This window comes from Triturus cristatus, chromosome 7, assembly GCF_964204655.1.
Source record: "Triturus cristatus chromosome 7, aTriCri1.1, whole genome shotgun sequence".
Lineage (NCBI taxonomy): Eukaryota > Metazoa > Chordata > Amphibia > Caudata > Salamandridae > Triturus > Triturus cristatus.
In genome coordinates, this window is record NC_140590.1 from 603058022 (window position 1) to 603080284 (window position 22263).

General features: G+C 42.8%; 1 protein-coding gene across 2 annotated transcripts in view; it reads left to right on the forward strand.

Annotated features, from left to right (window-relative positions):
* The window catches only part of PCTP (phosphatidylcholine transfer protein), a 215810-nt gene that overhangs the window by 144719 nt on the left and 48828 nt on the right, over positions 1 to 22263 (forward strand). For both annotated transcript variants that reach the window (XM_085617177.1, XM_085617176.1), the window contains exon 4: positions 12809 to 12980. In XM_085617177.1, coding sequence (XP_085473303.1) covers positions 12809 to 12980 — 172 coding nt within the window. The remainder of the gene's footprint in view (positions 1 to 12808; positions 12981 to 22263) is intronic.

A 22263-nucleotide genomic window follows, 5' to 3' on the forward strand; every position in this document is an offset into this window, starting at 1 on the left:
GCGGTGGGATGTCCTGGGTCACAGGGAACACAAATGCCTTTGCCAAGTTCACCCTGAGACCTAATGTAGTTCCGATTTTCCCCAGTCGCTGCAGCATGTTGGCCACACCAGTTTCCCCATTCGCTAGGTAGATCAGTAGATCTTTGTCATGAAGGGGTATCTATTTTATTTTATTTTATTTATTTGAAAGTTTTATATAGTGCGAAACAGACCCTTGCGGGTATCAGAGCGCTTTACAAGGTAAGTGTCTTATTTAAATAAGTACAATTTAAATAACATAAAGTTTAATGCTGGTCAATGATAATATAAACATTCTATCATAGATACATGGGCATATGGTACATAGCAAAACGTTCCATGTATATCAAGCATAATATAGATACACTATCCAGGCAACCTGGCTGGAAAGTAGACATTATAAGGTTCCATGTAGAAGATACGTTTGGGTAGCATAATAACAGTAGTCCATGCTCAAGTGAATTTAGCCATGAGAAGCGATTTCACTTATTTTTTGAGATGCCGTAGAGGGATTAAGTCTAGTTTCTGGGTGTAGAGCATTCCATATTCTGGGTGCCATCCCTGAAAAGGTTCGGTTATATGTTTTCTTCTTGTTGAATCTTTGCGGTTTCAGTAGAAGGGGTTTAGCACTTCTTGAAGATCTGACCCCACATGAGGGCGCCAGTTTCTGTGCCAGATAGCTGGGTGCATTGTGATGAATGGCTTTATATGTCATACATGCTATTTTCAGATGAATTCTGGCTTCAAAAGGGATTTTAGGTCAGGAGATATGTGGGAGTTTCTTTTGGAGCCAGTGATAAGTCTTGCTGCGGCGTGGATTGAGGCTCTTAGAGGGGCCGTTGCAGCTCTGGGCAGGCCGCAGAGAGACACTCCCGTAATCCACTGTTGGGATGACTAGAGCTTGTACTGCCAGTTTGAAGTCCTCTACCAGCAGGAAAGGTTTCAGTTTTCTCAAAGTATTTATCTAAATAAGTTTGCTCCTTTTGTTGCGTTGCTGATGTGTTTTTGCATATTGAGGTTTCTGTCCAGTGTTATTCCCAACGAATTCGCAGAATCAACAATGAGAGGTTGGCAGTTGAGTGCAGTAAGGTGTTTGATCCAGTCTTGCATTATGGGTACTTGGGCGGGAGGAGCGATTAGAAGGAATTCGATTTTGAGGGCATTCAGTTTTAGATGGTTTTCTGCCAGCCAGGCCTGAGTTTTTCAGAGAGTTGTGTTCAGCGCTTTGATGTCTTCTAGGGTATGGATCTTAAGGTATATTGCACGTTAGACAAGTAGAGAATTTCAATGAGTGGTTCCATGAATAGATTGAACAGTGTCGGAGAAAGTGAAGATCCTTGTGGGACTTCTAAAGTGACTGGGACGGGTTTGGACAAGGAGTGGTTGACCTTAAATCGTTGCGATCTGTTTTGGAGGAACGAAGTAAACCAATTTAGAACTGATCCAGATAATCCCATTCTGTGTTTCAGAAGGTCTATCAGGTTATCGTGTTTGACTGTATCAAAGGCCGAGGAAAGGCTCCATTCTGATCTAGGATTTGTAGAGCATCATCAATTATATGGGTCATGGCTGATTCAGTGCTGTGACCTACACGGAAGCCTGATTAGTATTTGTTGAGTAGGTTAAAATGTTCAATATGTCTTACCAACTGGAGGTGTACACATTTTTCTAAGAGTTTGGCCATGTTGGATATAGGGCGGTAATTGTTTTAGTCCGCAGGGTCAGCCGTAAGTTTCTTTAGAATGGGGGATACCTGTCCGGCTTTGAGGGTGTCAGTGATGCAACCTTGGCGTAAAGAGTTATTTATGATCTTGGTCCAGAGAGGCAGCAGCAGCGGGGTGAAGTCTTGTACGAAGTTTGCTGGGAGAGGGTCAGTGAAGTGATTGGCAGGGTTCAGGGCAATAAGCATTTTGAGAATAGATTCTTCATTGTAGGTATTGAAAGAAGACCAAGATGCATTAATTTTTAGGTCGAACTTTGATGACTTGCGATGTGGGGCATTTAGCAGGGATGTTGAGGGGTTCGGATGTGAAACAGTGTGTGTGATTAGATCGTTGAGAAGGTCCTTCTTTATGCTATTAATCTCCTGAGTGAAGAAGGAAGCAAATCCTTCACAGTTGGGTCGTGGGCCAAATTTATCTTGGGGGTGGTGAGGTGCATCCTTAGATTGAGTTTTGAATAACTCAAAGTTTTCTGGGATGATTTTTTGCCTGGTCTAATTGTTGGCGGAAGAAGTCTGCTTTAGTGCACTTGATCTTTCTATGGTATGCGTTACTCTTCTTTCTTAGTATCTTGAGATGGTTGGCGGATGGAGCTGATCTCTATCTGCGTTCAATCATTCGTAGGGATCGTCTGTCCTAGTTGAGTCTTCCATCGTACCGAGGCTTAAAATCTTTTGTGGAGACTCTTCAGTTGAAGGGGGGCTACCTCCCTTAGTATCATGTTCAGGGAATTGAAGTAGTGGTTGTTGAGATCATGAAAATCGGATATCCCTTCAGGGGAAGAAGTAAGTTGTGCTTATGTTAGGGTCAATGTTTTTCAGATCTCTCTTCCATACTTTAGGTCTTGTGGGTTGAACCAAGTTAAATTTCACTGTTTCATTGATGAAGAAGGTGATAATATGATGATCAGACCAATCACGTGGATGGATCGTATCTAGCTGGATGGAATCAGCTTTAGAGATTACTAAATCAAAGATTGATCCTTTATCGTGTGTAGAGCTGTTGCAAATTTAGGTGAGGTCGAGGTCAGAGAGGACGTTTTTGAGACTATTGACCACTGCATCATTGGGGTCATTCCAGTGGAGATCGAGGTATCCGAGAAATATTTGGGTATTTTGAAGTCTGGGATTAGTAGAGTCTATGTCCTTGAAATGTTTGGTAAAAGTGAGGTTATCACCTGGTGGATGATAAAGGGTGTGTAGAAAGTATATTGGTTTACAATTGCTATTGATGTCAAGGCATATGTATTCACAAGAAGGGAATATAGGGGATAGGGATTTGTTTGAGATATTATTCCGGTGTATGCAAACGATACCACCTCATGTCTTAGCAAATCTATCCAGTCTGATGATGGCATAGTTCAGAGGTACTAGTATGTCAATGATGGGTGTAGAGGATTCCTTTAACCAAGTTTCGGTTAAAATGAGCAAATCCGGTTCTTGTGTGAGAATGAGGTCAGCTATGTCGGCTGCGTGATTTGAGACCGATCTACAATTGAGTAGCATACACTTAAGACTGGGCGTGATGTGGGATGTATTGGGTTCCTGAATAAGGGGAACTTGTCTTAGGTTGTTTTCGACGATGCCTCTAGGGTTGTGTTTAGTGGGTCTGTGAGTGTTGGGGAGAATAGTTGGGATTAGAGCCATTTTGGGCGGATTATCTGGAGGCATAGTGTTGTGATTTCAGTGTGAGGGCTCATAGGAATGGATTAGAGCGAGTACATCTTTCTCCGATAGCGGATTAGTCCTACGGATTGGGTGGGTTGATATATTGTGAAAGGGAACTGATTTCCATTTGGGGGTCGAAAAATTCGGAGTGACTACTGATTGAGTCAAGTGAGAGTTTGATTTAGTCTGCCATGCAAATCTAGTGTTCCAGGGTTGGCTCAGAAGAACCCCAGATAAAGCTTTTAGTTGTTCTTTGATTTGTCGTAACAAGAGTATGATCTCGTCAAGTCTGGGGTCAGGTGTGGGTGGGAGCAAGATTGGTGGATGTATTATGGGTGTGGGAGGTGTACTTCCATCCCGTGGGTGGTAAGAGAGAGGCACGTCTTCTAGGTTGTTGTTGTGGGGCGTCCTATCTGGTTCTCTCTCCAGATCGGGTGGGGTGGGCTGGAATGGGGAGTGGGTGTAGGAGGCGTAGAGGTGTGTGGTGGGGATGTGGTCATGGGAGTGACGGTTTTGCAAGGGGTAGTGGTGACAATTGGGAGTGGATGTAGGAGGCGTAGAGGTGTGTGGTGGGGCTGTGGTCATGGGAGTGATGGTTTTGCAAGGGGTAGTGATGACAATGAGGGGAGATATGTTCGTTCTAGGTGATGATGATCCGCAGCCAGTCAGCCCCACCGGAGTCAGAGGGGACAGAGGTGAGTATAATGCTACATAATAGGCTGGGAATGCTGAGTGGGGAATTAGATCACCGTTCCCTCTGCGGACTGTGGGCTGGTATTGGGAGTGCCTCTGCCCTCTGGCCTTAGGAGCCAGGCTAGCAGTCGCCCCGTTCTGCCCTCTTCTTCGTCTTCCCAGTTAAAATACTCCTTATAATTATGGCATCGAAGCTGTTCCAGGGTAACGTTATGTTGTTCCCTGGTTTCCAACAACCTGGGCAGAGCATCTCGGTCCGGGCCTAATTCATTATCTTGCCTGTGTGTTATGCCATCTAGGGGCTTAAGCTTGCGGTGCCCCACCACCGTTTTGGTCAGATAATGACCCCGGACCCCCACTTTGAAGGCCTCCAACTCAATCAGGCCGGTCAATACAGTCCCCTGGTTCGCTGTAAAGTATTGCGCTATCACGTCTCGCAGCATGTCGCGATATGGGGTGTCCTCTAGGTCTGCTGGATGGAGCTGCCAGGTTGAGTCTCCCAGGTGCTCATCAACAGGCTTGATTGTCAGTAAGAGTAGACAGTGGTCCGAGACAGCGCAGCCAAGATATTCTGTATGAGTCACATTTCGGCACAGCTCCCTTGAGCATACATATTGGTCATTTCTCGTGTGTACCTTGTACATGAATGAATGAAGAGTTTTGTAAAGTGTGTGAATGCCTGGGCGTCTTAGCGCTGAAGTTGCCAGTATGATCGTACAGTGAGGGCAGGTGTTGGCTTAAAATCTGGGTAGGAATGTACATGTTAGAGAAGAATAAGTAGTCCCTATCTTATCCTATCCTATCCCCTACTCTATATATGAACCACAAAAAGAAACCCTTGGGCTTATGGAAACTGCTAACCTAGGAGACCTAACTGTGCTAGAGTATCCCTTTTAAGGGACGATTACCCTCACCCACCAAAGGTGGCATGCTTCATCATTGGGAACCTCCTCGTACCATGAAGCCTAGTAAAAGTAACAAATGATGGCCAGAATGCTAACCAATGTAAACATCCCCCCAGTCACAAAGTTCTGGGTTTAAGCCATTGTTCTATTGCTGAGCACACCACCCCAGTTTGGACCAGCATATGCAAATCAGGCTTGACCCTGTTCCTCATGGGAACAGACCAGCCCGAAGTGCCAGCATCCTGGGACCAGTTTCCTGGCATCACCTCTCATCAGACAGGCTATCTTGAATCCAGTGGCGCAGTGAACATGGGACCCACGTCTGGGCATACCCTTCCTACTTAGGGCGACAAAAGTAGAAGGAATAAATGATGGAGGGAATGCTGAAAATGCAAATATTCACCCAAGTCACAAAGATCTGGGTTTAATCCAGCGTTCTTTTGCTCCCCAGTTTGGACCCAGCCCGAACTGCCAAGCCAAGACTTAGGCACGGGTTGAGGGAGGAGCTCAAGGATGTTGGCGAGAGTAAGGTTTAGAACATACTAAAATGATGAGCTCAGGGTGGTGAGGGCAGCAAAGCAAACGTCGAGGTGAAAATTAAAACAAGTTACTGGGTCTGCAAATTGCTTTATTGGTGCATCCCTGAGCCAGATTTAAAAACAGGGCATTGGAGGGGAAGGCCCTCTTGAGTGTCACAGGAAGGTCAACATATTTCAGCCTATAACCCTCAACAGAGGTTTTGTGGCTTTATTTTGCACCTAAACTCAGTGCTTCTGCTCAATGTGCTCAAAAACAAAAAATTGAATATATATAACGTAAATATATACGAAACCATCCAGTGTTCCTGTGAGATGTCACAAAATGAAGGATTCACTGACTGTACCTGCAAAAAATGTCATATGTACTTTTTAAAGCACAAATTAATAATAACCATCAACCAAGTTTCTGATAAAATAGACTTTAAAAAGATGATAGGTAGACAATAATATTCCGAGCAGCGTATGCGGGCATAACAATGGGTAGCAATCCCTGCCATCCACCCCAATCCATTCAATGCTCAGTGCACCACACTCCTACTGTAGTAGTGGAGCAGGCCATTGAATACAACAATAGTAACTCAGATTGAGGCTTACCCGTAAGTGTCGGGAGTCATGCCTCAACTCAGCCTGGCATGGGGCTTAGGGTGCTCTCTGTCCTGTTTGACAATCATAGTAGGGACAACAAAAAATGAGAAAGTTTCTAAGAAAACAGGAACAGAGCGGGGGGAGAGAAAAATTAAATTTATTTCAAAAAGGAAGTATATAGAAACATTTATATAAATATGTCAGAAAAAGAGGCACTAGCCTCAACTAGGTGGCGTCATGATGACCACCATGTAAAGCTTATGCCCAGCATGAGAGCAGGCCATAGTGATCCTACATGCCCATGCTTTAGCCTTAACTATGTGGCGTCATAGCACCCACCTTTTAAAATATGTGGGATGGGATGTGCCCACCATGGGTGCAGGCGGTAGCAGTCCCACAAGTCATCTTGGTAAATGCACAAATGTCAGGACAGACAAGTGCACCTTTATGTTACATAAACCTGGTGTGAGTGGCACTAATCAGATCAATAAGAGTGTGTATGAATCTGATTCAAGTCATGCATGGGAGTGATATGGTCAGAGAGATACAGACCCCACCACTGCACAGAGTGTCTACTCTTGGCAGAAATGTACGAGATGGACCATTGCGTGTTACTGCTAGTTGTTCCTGGTAGTAGTGGTGCTAACTCCTAGGAAGTTTCTCATAAAAGTGTGGTCTGAATGTAGGCTTAATAGCGCTAGTGCCCGTAGCTGGTCAGCGGAGATGCAGCAGTCCACTAAGCCATTACAAGGAGAAGGACGCTAACCAAGACAATTGCTGGTGGCTATATACAGGCATTAATTGACCTGAACACAGATGTGCTGTGTCTGTATATGTGCATTCATGTGATCTGCGCTCTTTCCAGTCATGTGTGGTGAGGTTGCTGGGAAATGAGGTCATGGCTCTGAGGCAACGGTTATCATGATGCGCCATCATGTTATGGCACGCACAAACTGGCTCATAATGACTACACATAGGTCCGCGACACGTGAGCTCCTAAGGTAACATATGTAAAAGACAATAAACAAAGTAAACCCCCAATGGAGATGTATATTGACTGCTTGTGCTACCAACCCTTTGGGAATCCATACTGGGATTGGTAGTCTCAATGGTTACTGTCATGTAACAGGGTGAATTTGAATAGTTTGTGTGGGGCCAGGAGAGGATCACATGTGTTCTGAACATATGTCAAATGAAACATAAATTTGTAAGTGTGCAGGGTGTAGGTGCAAAAAGGCACAGTTGGAAAGGCATGCTTCGTGATACGACCCTATTTCAGAGATTCCAGTGTATAATCGAATAGTCAGGAAAGGATTACAATCACCACATCTAGAATGTGCAGGGTAGTGTCTTTCACGCACCACAGTATCTGACAGACTACAGGTACATGAATTCAGGTATGTGTCCCTCAGGAATGGGACCAAAGGAGGACCAAATGTGTGAAGAATATCTGGCAACTCAAATATATGTTTATGAATGGATTCAGAATTCTAATTAAATTGGCAAGAAAATGTAACATGGGGTTGGAATCGATCCACCTACAGTTTGTAGGATGGTGCATCTCTCCCATCACAGTATAAGACAGACTGTATGCAAGTAGCTTTAAATAATGGTCCCTCAGATTCAAGGAATTGAGGACCACAGGATCTCATCATTCGGACCATCCCTATCACTAAGTAGTCTATACACCCGCCTCTATTCTCTGATGAATAGGAATTGGATAATGTTGGTAAATTATGGTATTTTGGGTTTATCAAGGGCTGCCCATCTCATTTTTGTCTGCTTGATGTCTTCTTTCAATAAAGTGATTTGTGAGTTTGGTCGACACAAGATGATATAAATCAGAATATCGCTGTTGAAAATTCGTATGTTGCCTTTGTTTCCATGGTTTCTCTGTGTCAGTATTAATCACAGTTGAGTGTGAGGTCTGCGTGCAGACTCCGCAAGTCCCACACGGGAAATGTCCTTTCGCAGGAGGGAGCCCCCAGAGTGTGTCCTGCCTGTTAGTATTGCACCAGTTTATCTCTAAAATTGCTACTCCATTTGAAAGCGAAAAGTGGACATTGGATCAATCTCTCTCCTTTAGTCAAGATTTGCCAATTCTTGCAGATTGCTTTTTTAATCAGACTTGAGTAAGTACAGAATGTATTTACGCACATCAATTTCCCTGTGGATTCTTTTGGTTGACGAATATCCAGGAGGGTGTCTGTTGTTGTTGCGTGCTCTCTTAGCTGATCTCCATATGAGTTGTGAAGGATATTGTCTATCCAGTAGATATCCTGACAGTGTTTTAGCAGGTTCTTTATATTTTTTTTAAATGGGAACAGTTGCAATGGAGTTGCAAAAATTGTTCAAAGGGAAGGTTATCCCTCTATGATTTGGGGTGATAGCTTGTGTATTGTAATAGAGCATTCTGAGACATTGCTTTCTTGTACAATTCTGTCTCTAAAGTTCCTGCAGAGGAATAAATCAGTAAATCCAGAAAGGGAAACCTTTCTTTACTGAATTTACATGTGAACTTCAGGAAAGGGTTCAGTGAGTTAAGCCATTGGTGAACAGAAGTGATGAAAATAGCTTCACCATGTCAGATGATCAAAATGTCATCTATGTATCGCTTCCACATGACAATATGGGAGTGGTTGGGGTTGCTAGGCCCTGGAACTTGGAGCACTGAGCATATAATGGATTGGGAATGGATGATGGGGATTGCTACCTGTTGTTACGCACTCATATGCCATCCAGAGTATGCATGTCTACTTAGCATCTTTCTAAAGTTTGTTTTGTCAGAAACTTAGTTGTTGGTCATTATTAATATTGTTCTTTAAAAAGTACAGATGAATACTCTCTGCACATTTGTTATTTTCAATTACCGCCAGCGAATTTTTCACTTTGTGACATCTCACAGGATTACCTTATGTTTTTGGATATATTTACGTTCTTTATATTCAATTTGTTGTTTTTGAGCAAATTGAGCAGCAGCACAGAGTTTAGGTGCCAAAGAAAGACGCAACAGGTCTATTGAGGGTTATAGGCTGAAACATGTTGACTTTCCTGTGACACTCAAGTGAGTTTAATCTTCCCCTGCAGTGCCCTGTTTTTAAACCTGGCCCACTTCACTCACAAACATCTCTGCGCTCCTTCCTCTCAGAGAAGGGGTTGTAGCCCGTGCTGTGACTAGGCATCACAGCACAAGGACGTTCCCAATGATAAAGCATGCCACCTTTGGTGGGTGAGGGTAACCGTCGTTTAAAAGGGATCCTTCACCACGTCTATGTCTCTGGCTAGGTTAGCAGTTTCCATAGACTCAAGTGTTTCTCTTTGTGGTTCACATAGTCCCTATCTTAGCCATTCTGTGTTCATCAGACATCTTCTAGTTCCAGTGTGCCATCCTGTCCCTCATGCCTTCAGCTGGCGCCCCAGGTATTGGAGGGGTAAAGTGGTCTAGGATCTTGCCTACCACACAATTGAAGTCACCCCCACCAAGAAGCAGTGCCCCTCTGTCATATGGCCTAGTTGAGCAGAGACTAGTTTCAAGAAGGAAACATACTCCTGGTTGGGTGCATACATGCTTTCCAGCACCACATGTCTGCCGCTCATCCGTCCTTCCACTAAGGCATACCGCCCTTCCTTATCTACCCTGACTGTCGTGGCCTCAAAGAGATCACCCGGTCATACCCAGATCAGTGCCCTCCAGGCGTAGGCAGAGTAGGTTGTGGTGTGAATTTGCCCTTGCCAGCAGCTTTGCAAGTGCTCAGCCTACACCCTTATAAGGTGTGTTCTCAGGGAGCATGGTGATGTGCACTCCCCGCCACTTAAAGTCAATGTGGATTTTGTGGCACTTTGACGCTGTCCCCATCCCACAGATATTCCATGTCATTAGTGTGACATTATGTTGTGTGCCAACCTTGGCAGGTAGATTTATTTGGATAATCTAGTGTCCACCGTACCCTTCCTGTGCCCCCCTCTTACTTTTTCCAGTCCTGAGACAACAAACCAAACCACAAATTCCTCAACACCCCAATCCCTGGAAAGCCCAGCAATGGCTGACCACTCAAACACTAACATCTAAAAGTGCAAGGAGCATGCTTTTCTGATATTCAAATTCCTAGTGAAGAGCGATGTGGGTTAGACTTAGAATGAGAGTCGTCTTGCAGTCCCTGTGTCACATCGGGCTCTTTGAGTCCATCGCCTCACCTGTGTGTCCGGAGACAGGTTATATGGAAGAAGCAGGCACCAGCAACTCCAGGTTTGCAGCTTCACCAGGCTCCCCTGTCTGAGTTAGGTAACAATGAATAAAAGGAGGGTGCAAGAGCCCCCACTCCTTCATGAGGGTTACTACAGCAATTGGCTTTCTCTTTCAGGTCAAGGTATACCCAGAGAAGCATGTATTCTATAGAAATGTGTCTGTGGTCTTGGGGGTTATCTTTGGGAGGTGGTCTTCCTCAGGACCCCGGCTGTCTGAGTCTGTGTCCCTGTGGTTGCTTCCAATACAGCGCTTCCCTCGGAATCAGAAGATTTGGCCCCGGTGATTTCCAACATGACCAGCGGAACTACTGCCCTATCCATGTCTGCTTGCATCTCGGATGGTTTCCTCTGGATTCCATGCCAGGAGGTCCCCCAAGAATGGCGTTGGGTCAGGGTTGGCAGTGCCTCACCATGGCCGCAGTTGGCGGCTCCGATCGCAACAAAGGTGTGTTTGGCCCTCCAGCATGATTTTTAGTTATGCTGAGTAGATGAGCGAGTAGCGGAACCCCTCCTTGTGCAAGGCTCTCTTAACCTCAAAGAAGGAGGCCTGCTTGGCCTGTACAGCTGCGGTAAAGTTTGGGAACTTGGATACCTGGCCCTTGCCCACTCTGAATGGGCCTAAATCTCCTACACGTTGTAGCAGGGCGTCCTTATCTCTATATGACAACAGTCTTGCCATTACAATCCGGCTGGTAACCCCGGAGTGGGCAGCCAGGCTGGGATATGGTGCACTTATTCAAGGGTGAAGAAGTGGGAGAGCTGGGCTAGGACCACCTCCACGCGCATCCAGTTTTCCAACTATGCCTCCATGTCGCCTCTCTCCAAACCCTCAAGGTGGTTCACTATGCGCATATCTCCCTCCAGAGAGCCCAGCTGGGGGCCTTATGTATTGCTGTGGCCCCTGGGCTTTGGCTTTTGATTTGCCCATTTATGCTTCCAGGTATCAGGAGGGAGTTCACACCAGGATCATGTCAGTGTGGGGTTAGGGAAACCTCTTCAAGGACTCCACGCTGTGCCCCCACTAAATTCCGTCTTTGTATCCCTGCTGGTGCCCATGGTGCTGCACAAGCCCTCTGGGATGCACCTGAGGTGCAAGTGTCTCCTAGTGTCTGAGTATTGACCTCTTTACCCCAGGCCAGGTCCAAGGCCCTCGTTGTGCTCCACACCAGGAACCACAGTCTATCCATGCGGTTGCAAAATCTTGCCCCTTCTGCGCTGTCCTGCAGGGGTGGGGAAGGTGGCCACCTCCACTCGTTCTCCTTGCCCCCAGTGACCTTTTTCCAGGAAACGTGAGAACCCTCTTCCCCTGCAGTAGGCCTCCAGGTTGCAAACCGATCAAAGCTCTGTTCCCACTCCTCACTCCTCTCACCCATTAAGGGAAGGGACCTCACTGCCTAAAGAGGACCTGCACCCTACTCCTGGCCCCAGTAACTTCTTGGCAGGGGTCCTGCGGGCCTTCACGTGCTTCTTCTCTCAGTTGCTCATTCCCCTCGTTGCCTCTAGGGGAGCAGGCATTGCCTGAGTGCCCGGGCCCCCACCTCAGCTTGGTGCCATCTACTCTGCTCTCAGGCTGCCCTCCAGGTGTTCACTACTCAGCCATTTTGCTGTTGCCCAGCTCTCCCTGCACTGTGTTCGCTCTGTTTAGACCTGGCCGGCAGCCCGTCTCTGCCTCAAACTAATTGCCCTGTTGAGTGTGGGTGTGTGCCACCAGGGTGTGCCACCACCTGTTCTGCAGCCCTGAGGTAGCACCTCTCAGGAAGGGGCCATTTGATTGTTTTTTTCCCGGGGGAGGGCTTGGGGTGTCAAAGAGAGGATACATATGGGCTGATGCAGAGCTCGGGAGTTAAGCATCCGCCATCTTGACTCGGCCAGCCATGCCCCATGACCTGCTCCCTACTTGAGGACCTCACCTGTCAGGCTACATTCTGGTACTCTGGAACTACCTTTTAAAATACTCTTAAAGCTGTTTTTCCATAAGTGCCGTTGGGGTGTGGAACTTTATCCTTAGGCAATTAGGAGAGCCAAGTCCTATGGAGTATTTAAGAGTTATATAACCTCCGCTAAAGCATAATTTCCAAAAATAAATGGCCCATGTTTGGATCAAACATTGTACTAAACAAAATTCGTCCCCAAGTGTGCAGCCTCAAATATATCACTACATTTGTAATAATTCTTCCATATATTTTTTATCAGTTTTGTACTTATTCTGTATATTTTATGATGGCATATGTTTTTCAACCCATTTAACTAGGCTCTGTAACTACTGATTCTTCCATTATTTCCGCAGTTCATGTCATTCAACTCACACAACTCCAGGTCTGCATTTCTATGCAAAGGTTCCACTTTCTTGTTTTGTATTATTCTTTTTGCAACCTATGATTGTGCCTCAGAGGGAATCCCGAACATTCTTTTACTTTCCTTTACTTGGAATTTAGTATGTTTATGTTCGTGAGCGGCAAGATTTGAATATTGATGGAAGGAAAATATGGGTCATACTGGCCAAAAGTATCTCCCTCCCTGATATCACAGAGAAATCTGGTATCATTAGGGTAACTGGTTATAAACAAAGCCTGGCAATCGAGAGTGATGGAAAGAATGGCAGCAAAGGTAAGCCACAATTTCACATGCTCAGAGGTTGCACATTGATTGAATTCCTTTCTTTTCAGAAGATCTGTGCAAGAGTCTGTGATGGCACCAGTTGCTTTGATACAGTAATTTTGCCCAGCAGCTATTGGGAGACTGCGGCAAATATTGTCCCCTTTTATTATAGTTGCCCCATCTCTTTTAGTAGATATTTTTTATTAGTCATCCATAAGTCATCAGCTCATCAGTAGTACAATATAGAACAATTGCATAAGTGTGTTCCATAATTCGAATATTAAGTAAAAAAACATATCTTGAACCCATAAAGAGTTTGAAATGGAGAGTGGAAAGCATAAAGTTTTCAGCAATTTAAGTAGTACTTCCAATGAAGAGAAGATCCGATTTTCAGTGGAATCCTAGAGTTATATGGAGCATAAATCTGGCAAGGAAAATGAATAAACATCTGCTCAGAGCACAGGGTTCCAGAGCACAGAGAGTCGGAGAAGTTCTCCTGAGTGTAGAGAATTGGAAATCTGCAGCTCTCTCTCCCTGGTCTAGGAGCAAGCACTATTATAACATTATGATATCTAAACTAATACAATTATTGCAGTAGCCCTGCTTGTTCGGCCAATTGAATCGCGATGTATTCATGGGAACGGAAATCTTCCGCCATCTTCCCTGTCTTGAAACAAAGACTTACAAATATAAAGTGTTACATGTACGTTACTAACAACATTGTACAAGTTGTGGTTTGGTCCCCACTCACCTCTTTTCTAAAAAATAAAATAGTACACTGTTAAGTCTATTATTCCACAAATGAAATCAACTCTTTCTCAAATATTCTACCTTACAAATCTTTTTCATGAAGAAATATTTAAGTAAGATTTAACTACATTTCTATTGTATTGTATGGGTAATGTCTATGAGAAGGTCGAAACCTATCTTTTCTTCTAGTTTATAATGTGTCAACGCATTTTAACATTGAACTCTTCACTTATTCAACATTATCAAGAATGTTGACTTTAGGTCAGTAAAAAATAAAAAGTAAAACTGCATCCTATAGCCTTTCTAACTTGACACGCCTTGCTAGATAAGCCTAGGGCTCTCATTTGCCAATTCAAAATGTGGCTTTTCATTTAAGTCCTGCATGCTATTTCTATGTTCCTTTCACAACTTTGCATTTATTAGAAATGCCCTATCAAAAGCAGACAGTTGGCCACCTGCCCCACAGAGAAGGTAAGCCATGAAAAGGGTTAATATGGTATGATCCGTAGTAATCAGTTAGATTAATTGCTATATTTCAATAAGTGCCAAAAGAGAGCCAGGAATCTAAACATGGATAACCTCCTGGAACAAACCAAGAACACAAAGGAAAATGACATCCTCACTGGTGTGACCACCTAGTGCACAGTGACCAACATCATTAAGAAAGCCATCTATAAACATTGGCACATTATAATGTCTGGATCTTTAAAAATTGCCGAAGCCTAGATTTTCCCACAAAAGGAGTAAACACATCTGAGATCTGCTGGTACATACACAACCCACTAAAAAGAATGAAAGTAATGAAAAACAAATTCGATGCACACAACTTGGGGCCTACCACTTGTAGCAGGACATTACCCCTGCGGGTCATGTGCAGTGTCCCATTTGACAAAAGTAACAAACACCCTCACATTGAGCCAGAACTCTAAGACGACATACAAACTGCAACACCACACACACCATATACATGATCGCACGTCCATGCAAACTATGATACATAGACATGACTTGCCGCAAAGTCAAAGCACGGATTGGAGAACATCATAGCAATATCAGATGCAAGTAAGCCACCACAAGGATGAGTAACCACTTTCTTACTTCTCAGCATACAGCCAACGAACTTGAATGTGTGAATTTGGAAACACTGGATGAGACAGACGGATATACTAAATGCATTCTCTTTCAAAAAGAACAAAGATGGGTCCACTGTCTTAGAACCTTTGATATAGGACTAAATGAGTCCCCTGGTTAGCGTTCGAGTCAGTAATAATATGTATTTATACATGTAAGAGCCATCAAGACAAGTGGCAATAGCCTGTGAGTTTGGAGACATCAGCCATACAGCTTCTACTGCTGGTAAAGTATGACCATATGCTGACAACAGTTTCTTCAGCTCTTGGGACCACAAGCAAATACTCACACGCATAACATTGTATCATAAACCTGAGAAACATAAATGACCCCTATAGTATTCGGCAGAGCATTATCATGAATCTCTGCTCTTGAAGATAAGTTTTAAATTACATACGTGATTTCCATCATTATGAAACACGATTCCTACAGTTCACCACCATCAACAATGGCTACATTAGCTTTATTCCTTTTCTGGTCTTGACTCTACAAATTATCATACATGTACTTCGCATGCCTAAATATAAGAAACAGTAATGAACGCTTTAGCACTTTTTCAAATGTGCTCATGAATCTCTTCTTTTATGTACACAAAAAAGCCTTATATTTGAACTGATTTGCCCCATGAGATTTGAGACATAGGGCACCTGATAAGGTCACGAAAGTCCTATTTTACGTATAACATGCAAGCAAATATTCAGCATTTATCTCCTCATTATATCTACAACATAAAGGCAGTAGAGACTTGCCAGGAACTTACCAGCATGTGTGCATTTGACACAGCTCACTCGTAGCAGGAGTCTTTTTTCTTTCCTTTATTGAAACTACCTTTTTTTGAAACTTCCAGATATTATTCACATAATGGCAACTCCAGCAACAGTTTCTTCTTAACAAAATGTCTCTGAAAGTTCATTTTATAAACAGAAATGTTCCTCACTTGTAACTTTCACTTCAAACAATGATTTACGGTCCACACAGAGCCTACAGCAACCTAATCTCAACCACCTGTTCTCAATTATGGTCACAGAGTAAACTATAAAAACTGTGTCTCTCCAGACCACATTCAAGATTTGGTTGCCGAGATGCATACAGGAGCACTGTGCAGGACGGTTTAAAGCCAAGTGAGCGCAATTGACAGAGTACAGAATTCATCCCTTTATGGTTTAGCTTTTAATTTAAAAGTGCAAATGGATATGATGCCTTACATTTTCCCTTCAGGCTTAAACCTCTGTCCTACATTTCTTCACAACATGATGCAAATGAAATGCATTTTTAAGGTAACAGTACATTTGTTATTTTTATTTAAAACAATAGCCCCTCCCCGGTTCTGGGTTTCCCAAACAGCCTAGTATTATAATTTTTCTTGTTTAAATTACTAAGACAGTTCTGCCAGCATGTTTGCAAAAATTGAATGCAGGGATGATTTATCTATACACTATCATTATTATTTAACAGAGAGAGCGCTATGCTTTACCTCACAGTCCTTTATAAACATTTGCCAAGAGAGAGAGTAGGGCAGTGTCCCTGTTCCCCCTGGTTGTATCCTTCTTTCACTAATGCATATCTAAGGGTTGATAACCACACCGTCACCAGTGACATCGCTGCCTACGTTTTTTTCAGTGTCAATTGGCAATGTTAGTTTTATCATGCATTTTATTTTATTTTGATTCCCTCACAGGTATAGGCCTACAGGCCGTACCTAGAACCACGTTCTGCCTGGAGCAAAGTTTGCTCACTGCCAAAGACGGGTGAGTGCTTCCACTCACTAATAACACACTATCCGGGAAGCCATGAAGTATAAGGCCTCCATATATATTTCTTTGTTCCTGACGAAGGCCATAGACCCGTAAGGGTCTGTTCCAGGCCGAAACATTTGGACCCTGCAACTAGGTGTCGTGAACCAGTGACTCATCCACTAAACACTGCTTTGATTTTAGACATATCCCTATCCTACTCTTTTCCACCAATAGAGATTCCCCTATAGGATAGGGGATAATTTTAATCCACTCACCACTGTCAACATCTAGACAGTCTCCATCCAGGGGGAGGTTTTGATGTCACTTGTAGAATGGAACACTCAAGTGACATGACCCGATGATGACACTATCCACTGAACCACAATAAGCAGAGATTACATACACTGCAGTCTGAACGTGTGGTTGAGGGTCTCCGAGACGAAAAGTTCTGAGACTCTGGTATTGAGATTGCGGTTCATTCTCCCCCCTTTCTGTTAGATAACCAGGACATGTGTTGGACCAGATATATTTGACTGAATCTTTGATAGTGGGCACTCCTAGCCCACAAATGTGGTCCGATGATTTTTAGATTACACTTTATTGGGCTAGGGCTGGGAAAGCTCCTACAAAGCCAGTGATAGTTCTCTGTGCCTTAAGAGCCTTTCATAATATCCATTCATAAGTTTTCTAAGAACATTGGAGGCAAGAACGCGTCTCTGACAGGTGATATGATTCTTGTCACTCGTATTCTGAACACTTGGATTGAAGATTCATCTAAGGAGCTGGGACCTGAAATCAATTTAACTCCATTCCAATCCTTCATATCCTTGGTATACTGACACCCTTAAAGAAGGCAAGAAACAGTGCAAGGCCCTAGAAAGAGAATGGAGGAAATCTTAAAGTCTGATCCCCAAAGCCCAGTATAAAGCTGCTTTAAAAAAAAGTACTATAGGGAGGTCCAGTTAGGAGAGAAAGCCTATCTGGGAGACTGAATTGAACCTGCTGGGAATAAACCACAATGCATTTTAAAAATTGTACTAAGTTTTATGTCACTGGAAGCAGGCTCTAGAGGTCATGAATCATCAGCTGAATGGTTAGAGCAGCTGGCACAATTCTTCCATTATAAGATTACGAACATCCAAGACAGCCTTCTTTCTAGCAAATTGCCAGAGGGTGTCTGTCCAGATAGTTTACATGCAAGTTATCCCCTGAATTCCATAGGGTCTACTTCCAAATTCGATCCTATTTCTCTGGAAGATTGTTTGACAGCTATTCAAAGTCTCAAGTCGGGTTTGCCGATGGATCCTTGGCCCCATCACATGTTGTAACTAGGTGCCAGAGCAAGTAAACCTTTAGCCAATATAATCTTGAATTAATAATTGTCATCAGCTGTAGTACCACAAGCTCTAAGCAGGCTAAGATCCTGCCTCTGTTGAAAAAAGCACAGGCAGACCCAGCTTAACAATCTAATTACAGACCCATTTCCTTGCTCCCAGCTATATCAAACGTTTTGGAAAAACATGTCAACTCTCTGCTCTCCCAATACATGAAAACCAACAATTTATTACAACCCAGTCAGTCTGGCTTCCACCCCTGTTTCACTACTGAGACCGCGCTAGTGGAGGTGGTAGATTACATCAGGAGTAATTTAGACTCTCGGGGAAGGCATTGCTGCGAATGTTAGATCTTTCAGTGGCCTTCGATACAGTTCCCCACGCTGCTCTACTGGCCCGTCTCAAAGACATTGGAATTGGGGGTTCTGTTATGAAGACATCGAAGGCTTTAAGCAATAAAAGGTTTATTAAAGAGTCGGGCAAGTACAAATACAGGTCTGGTCGGTAAATCGCCCCAGCGGTAACCTTCCCTCGTCCTCTTGCTCGCTCCACGTTCCATATTCTATGGAACGTGATGTCAGCAAGAGGTGACACAACAGGAATAAAACAGTAACAATAAATATAGCAAAGTGTTATAAATCATAACATAACACATCCCCTTTCTTAACCTCTTCAGTGCCTATGACGAGATAGTCTCGTCATGGAGCACGGTTGCACTGTGCCCATGACGAGACTATCTCGTCATGAACCCCGCCCGCTAATGCAACGCCCGGCACAGGGCGGGGAAAGGGCGGGGCACTGAAGGGGTTAACAAATAAATAAATAAATAAACCAAAGGATAAGGAAAAGAGAGAGCAGAAGAAAGAAAAAGAAGAAACATAAGAATTACTCATTACACAAAAAATTAGCGATATTACAACGGAAAGTTTTCAGAAATGTAATCCTTTAACCAAACAGGAGGTCTTCTTTCACGCTTAAGTTGTCTAGAATCTGAGGTAGAAGTAGCTCCATCACAATCCATATCAGAACTACCTGACAATTGTACCATGGCATCTTCACTAGGAACATTATTATTAACAATTGTAGGAGAATTCATATTAGAATTGTCAGCAGAATTTGCATTGATGTTGTCACCAACACAACTTTTGTCAATAGAATCCTCTAAATCAAACAAAGAAGGAACAGCATTTGTGCAAAGAGAAGGTGCAGCACATTTAGCAATTCTTTTGAGGTTCCAAACTTTCCCATCTGACAGACGTACAGCATTATTCATGGTTTCAATGACTTGCAATGGCTCATAAAATTTACTAACCTCTTTAGAAATTTGGCCTGGTTTTTTTACTCTGACCCATTGCCCAATCATTATGTCGGATTATTTAGCATTGTGTTTAGAATCATACCACTCCTTCCTCTTGGTTTGAAGGGCCTCAGCTTTTTCCCTGACAGAATCTTCTGACCAATGTACAATGTTGTGTTTGAATAGCCAACCGGGTGCAAATTTTGTTGTGGGATTTCTGCCTCGCATTAGGGCAAAAGGTGGATAACCAGTGTCTTCACAAATTGACACTCTATAAGCCCAAACCATTTTTAAAACTTGCGTTTCCTAATCACCATGTTTGGCTGCCATTTGAATTGTGTTTTTAATAACTCTGTTGAAGCGCACAACCATTCCATTACTGTTTGGGTTGTAAAGCGCAGTGGTTTTATGTTTTATGCTTAGTTTGTTAAAGTATTCTTTTGCCTTGTTTGACGTAAATTGAACGCCGTTATCACTCAACAGGACTGAAGTAATACCTTCCAATTGGAATGATTTGTCAAGGAATTTAAGAACAGAGTCAGTATCTGCTCTAGTAACAATTTTAACAATGGGCCATCTTGAAAACAAATCCATTAAGACTAAAACGATTTTTTGTTCAATGCCAACTGGACCCATGATGTCAATTGCGGTATGTTCCCAGGGTAAACTGGGTCTAGACATTACACCTAAGGGAGGATTGCACATAACTAAGGACTTGTCAGCAAACTTACATAATTCCCAGTCACGTACAAATACTTCAATTTCAGCATCCATACTTGGCCACCAAAATGAAGCTTTGACAGTTTGTTTAGAACGAACTATGCCAATATGGCCTTCAAGACACAAAGCTATTATAGGGGGACGTAAACTTTTTGGAGGAATAACCATTTCACCTCTCCAGACATTATCATCACGAATACTTAACTAAAATCTAACTTCCCAAAAAGGTTTCAAGGGGTGGTTGGTACTTAGTTTCCTCGGCCATGATTGACTGAGATGAGATTTGACCTGACACAATTCAACATCTTTTAAATATTCTTCGTCCCATTTCTTTTTTGCAATTCCACTGTTAACAACATCTTGAACATAAGCAATCTGGAACGAGTTCCAGATTTCATCTTCACACTCATCAAGCTGTCTAGACAGAAAATCAGCCATGCAATTTCTCTTACCAGGAATATATTCTATTTTGTAACAATAATCCTGTAACCTGATGGCTAACCTGGCAACTCTAGCAGAAGTATTAATTGTGCATTCAGTAGTAAGAACTTTAAGCAGAGGTTTATGATCACAACGCAAGATAAAGTGTTTTCCCCAAACAAATGCTCTAAAATGATCGACAGCCCAAACACAGGCTAGAGTTTCTTTTTCAATTACTGAGTATTTTTCCTCAGTAGGTGACAAAGATCTAGAGGCATATGCTATTATATGTTCTTCGCCCTTGGCATCAATCTGAGAAAGAACGGCGCCTAACCCTTTTATGCTAGCGTCAGTGGTTATTATGCTGTTGGCTTCAGGGTTGAAACTTTTCAAAGAGGCAACCTTGGATATGCAATCCTTAATATCATCAAAATCATGTTGACATTCCAAAGACCATTCAAATTTGTTTCTGTCCTTTAACAATTGTCTGATATTATACGTTCTTGAAGAGAAATTTTGGATGTATTTTGAACAGAATTCGGCCAGACCTATAAACGATCTCACATCATCTTTGCAGTTTGGAGCAGGGGCACACCTAATAGAGTCGATGAGGTTTGGTTTAGTTGTAATTCCCTTACAATCAATAACGTGACCTAAATAGGTGACGCTATCGCTTGCAAATGTACATTTGGAATATTCAACAGTGAAAACCTTGGAGTCCAAAATGGAAACACTTCATGTAAGGTTTTATCATGGTCTGCTTTGTCTTTTCCCAAAATTGAAATGTCATCCTGAAAAAATTTGGTGTTTTTAATATTGGAAAATAAGTGATGCATTAATCGCTGAAAAACAGCAGCAGCAGATGCTAGGCCAAAAGGCATCCTTTTAAATTGAAAACACCAATGTGGTGTAACAAAAGTAGTGAATTTCTTGCTGTCTCTGTATAGTGGAATTTGGTGATAGGCAGCAGATAAATCAATTGTGGAAAACCACTTTGCACCATCCAATAAGGCTAACATTTCATTTATTTTGGGCAAAGTAAATTGATCAATAACTATGTTCTCATTCAAATGGCGCAAATCAACACATAGTCTCAATTTCCCATTGCTACGTTTAACTACAACTAATGGAGAAACCCATTCAGAAGCCTCCACAGGTTCAATTATGTCTGCAGAAACAAGTCTATCAAGTTCTTTAGCCACATCATTCTTTAAGGATATAGGAACGCTCCTAACTTTGTGAATTTTTGGAAGTGCACTTTTTTTAGGTATTATTTTATGTTCAATACCCTTTAGTTTGCCAATGTTTTTTTGAAAGACAGAGGGAAATTTCTTTAAAAGTTTTTCACCAACTTTGTTGCCCTCATCTATAACCAAAACTTGCTCATCAGAGTTCGGGTCTAATATTATGTGTAATTTTTTTGGGATCTTTCCATCCGAGCACAGATGGGCCTTTTTTTGAAATATACAACTTGCCATAAGCATGACGATTTTTAAATTCAAATTTAAACCAACGATACCCAAGTATGTCGATTTTTTTTTTCTCCACCGTACCCCTCAGGGTCTATATCAGTGTCAAATAATTTGGAACCAACTTTACCAGTAAACTGTTTCTGCCATACCTCTTCATTCACGATTGAATAGGGTGAGTCAGCATAGACTTTTACACGAACACAACCTATGTGAATCCAACACTCAGGTTTGTTTTCTATTATAAGGCAGCCATCGCTAACGTTTAACATTAATTTCTTTTTGACTGCAACAGAACATTCAGATACTTGTTCATCATTGTTGCTTAAATCACTATCTGAATCCAGATCATCCTGAATACATTTAACTGATTTTGCCTTTCTCCTGCAGGATTTTGTGTAATGGCCATAAATACCGTATGCACTACATCTAACT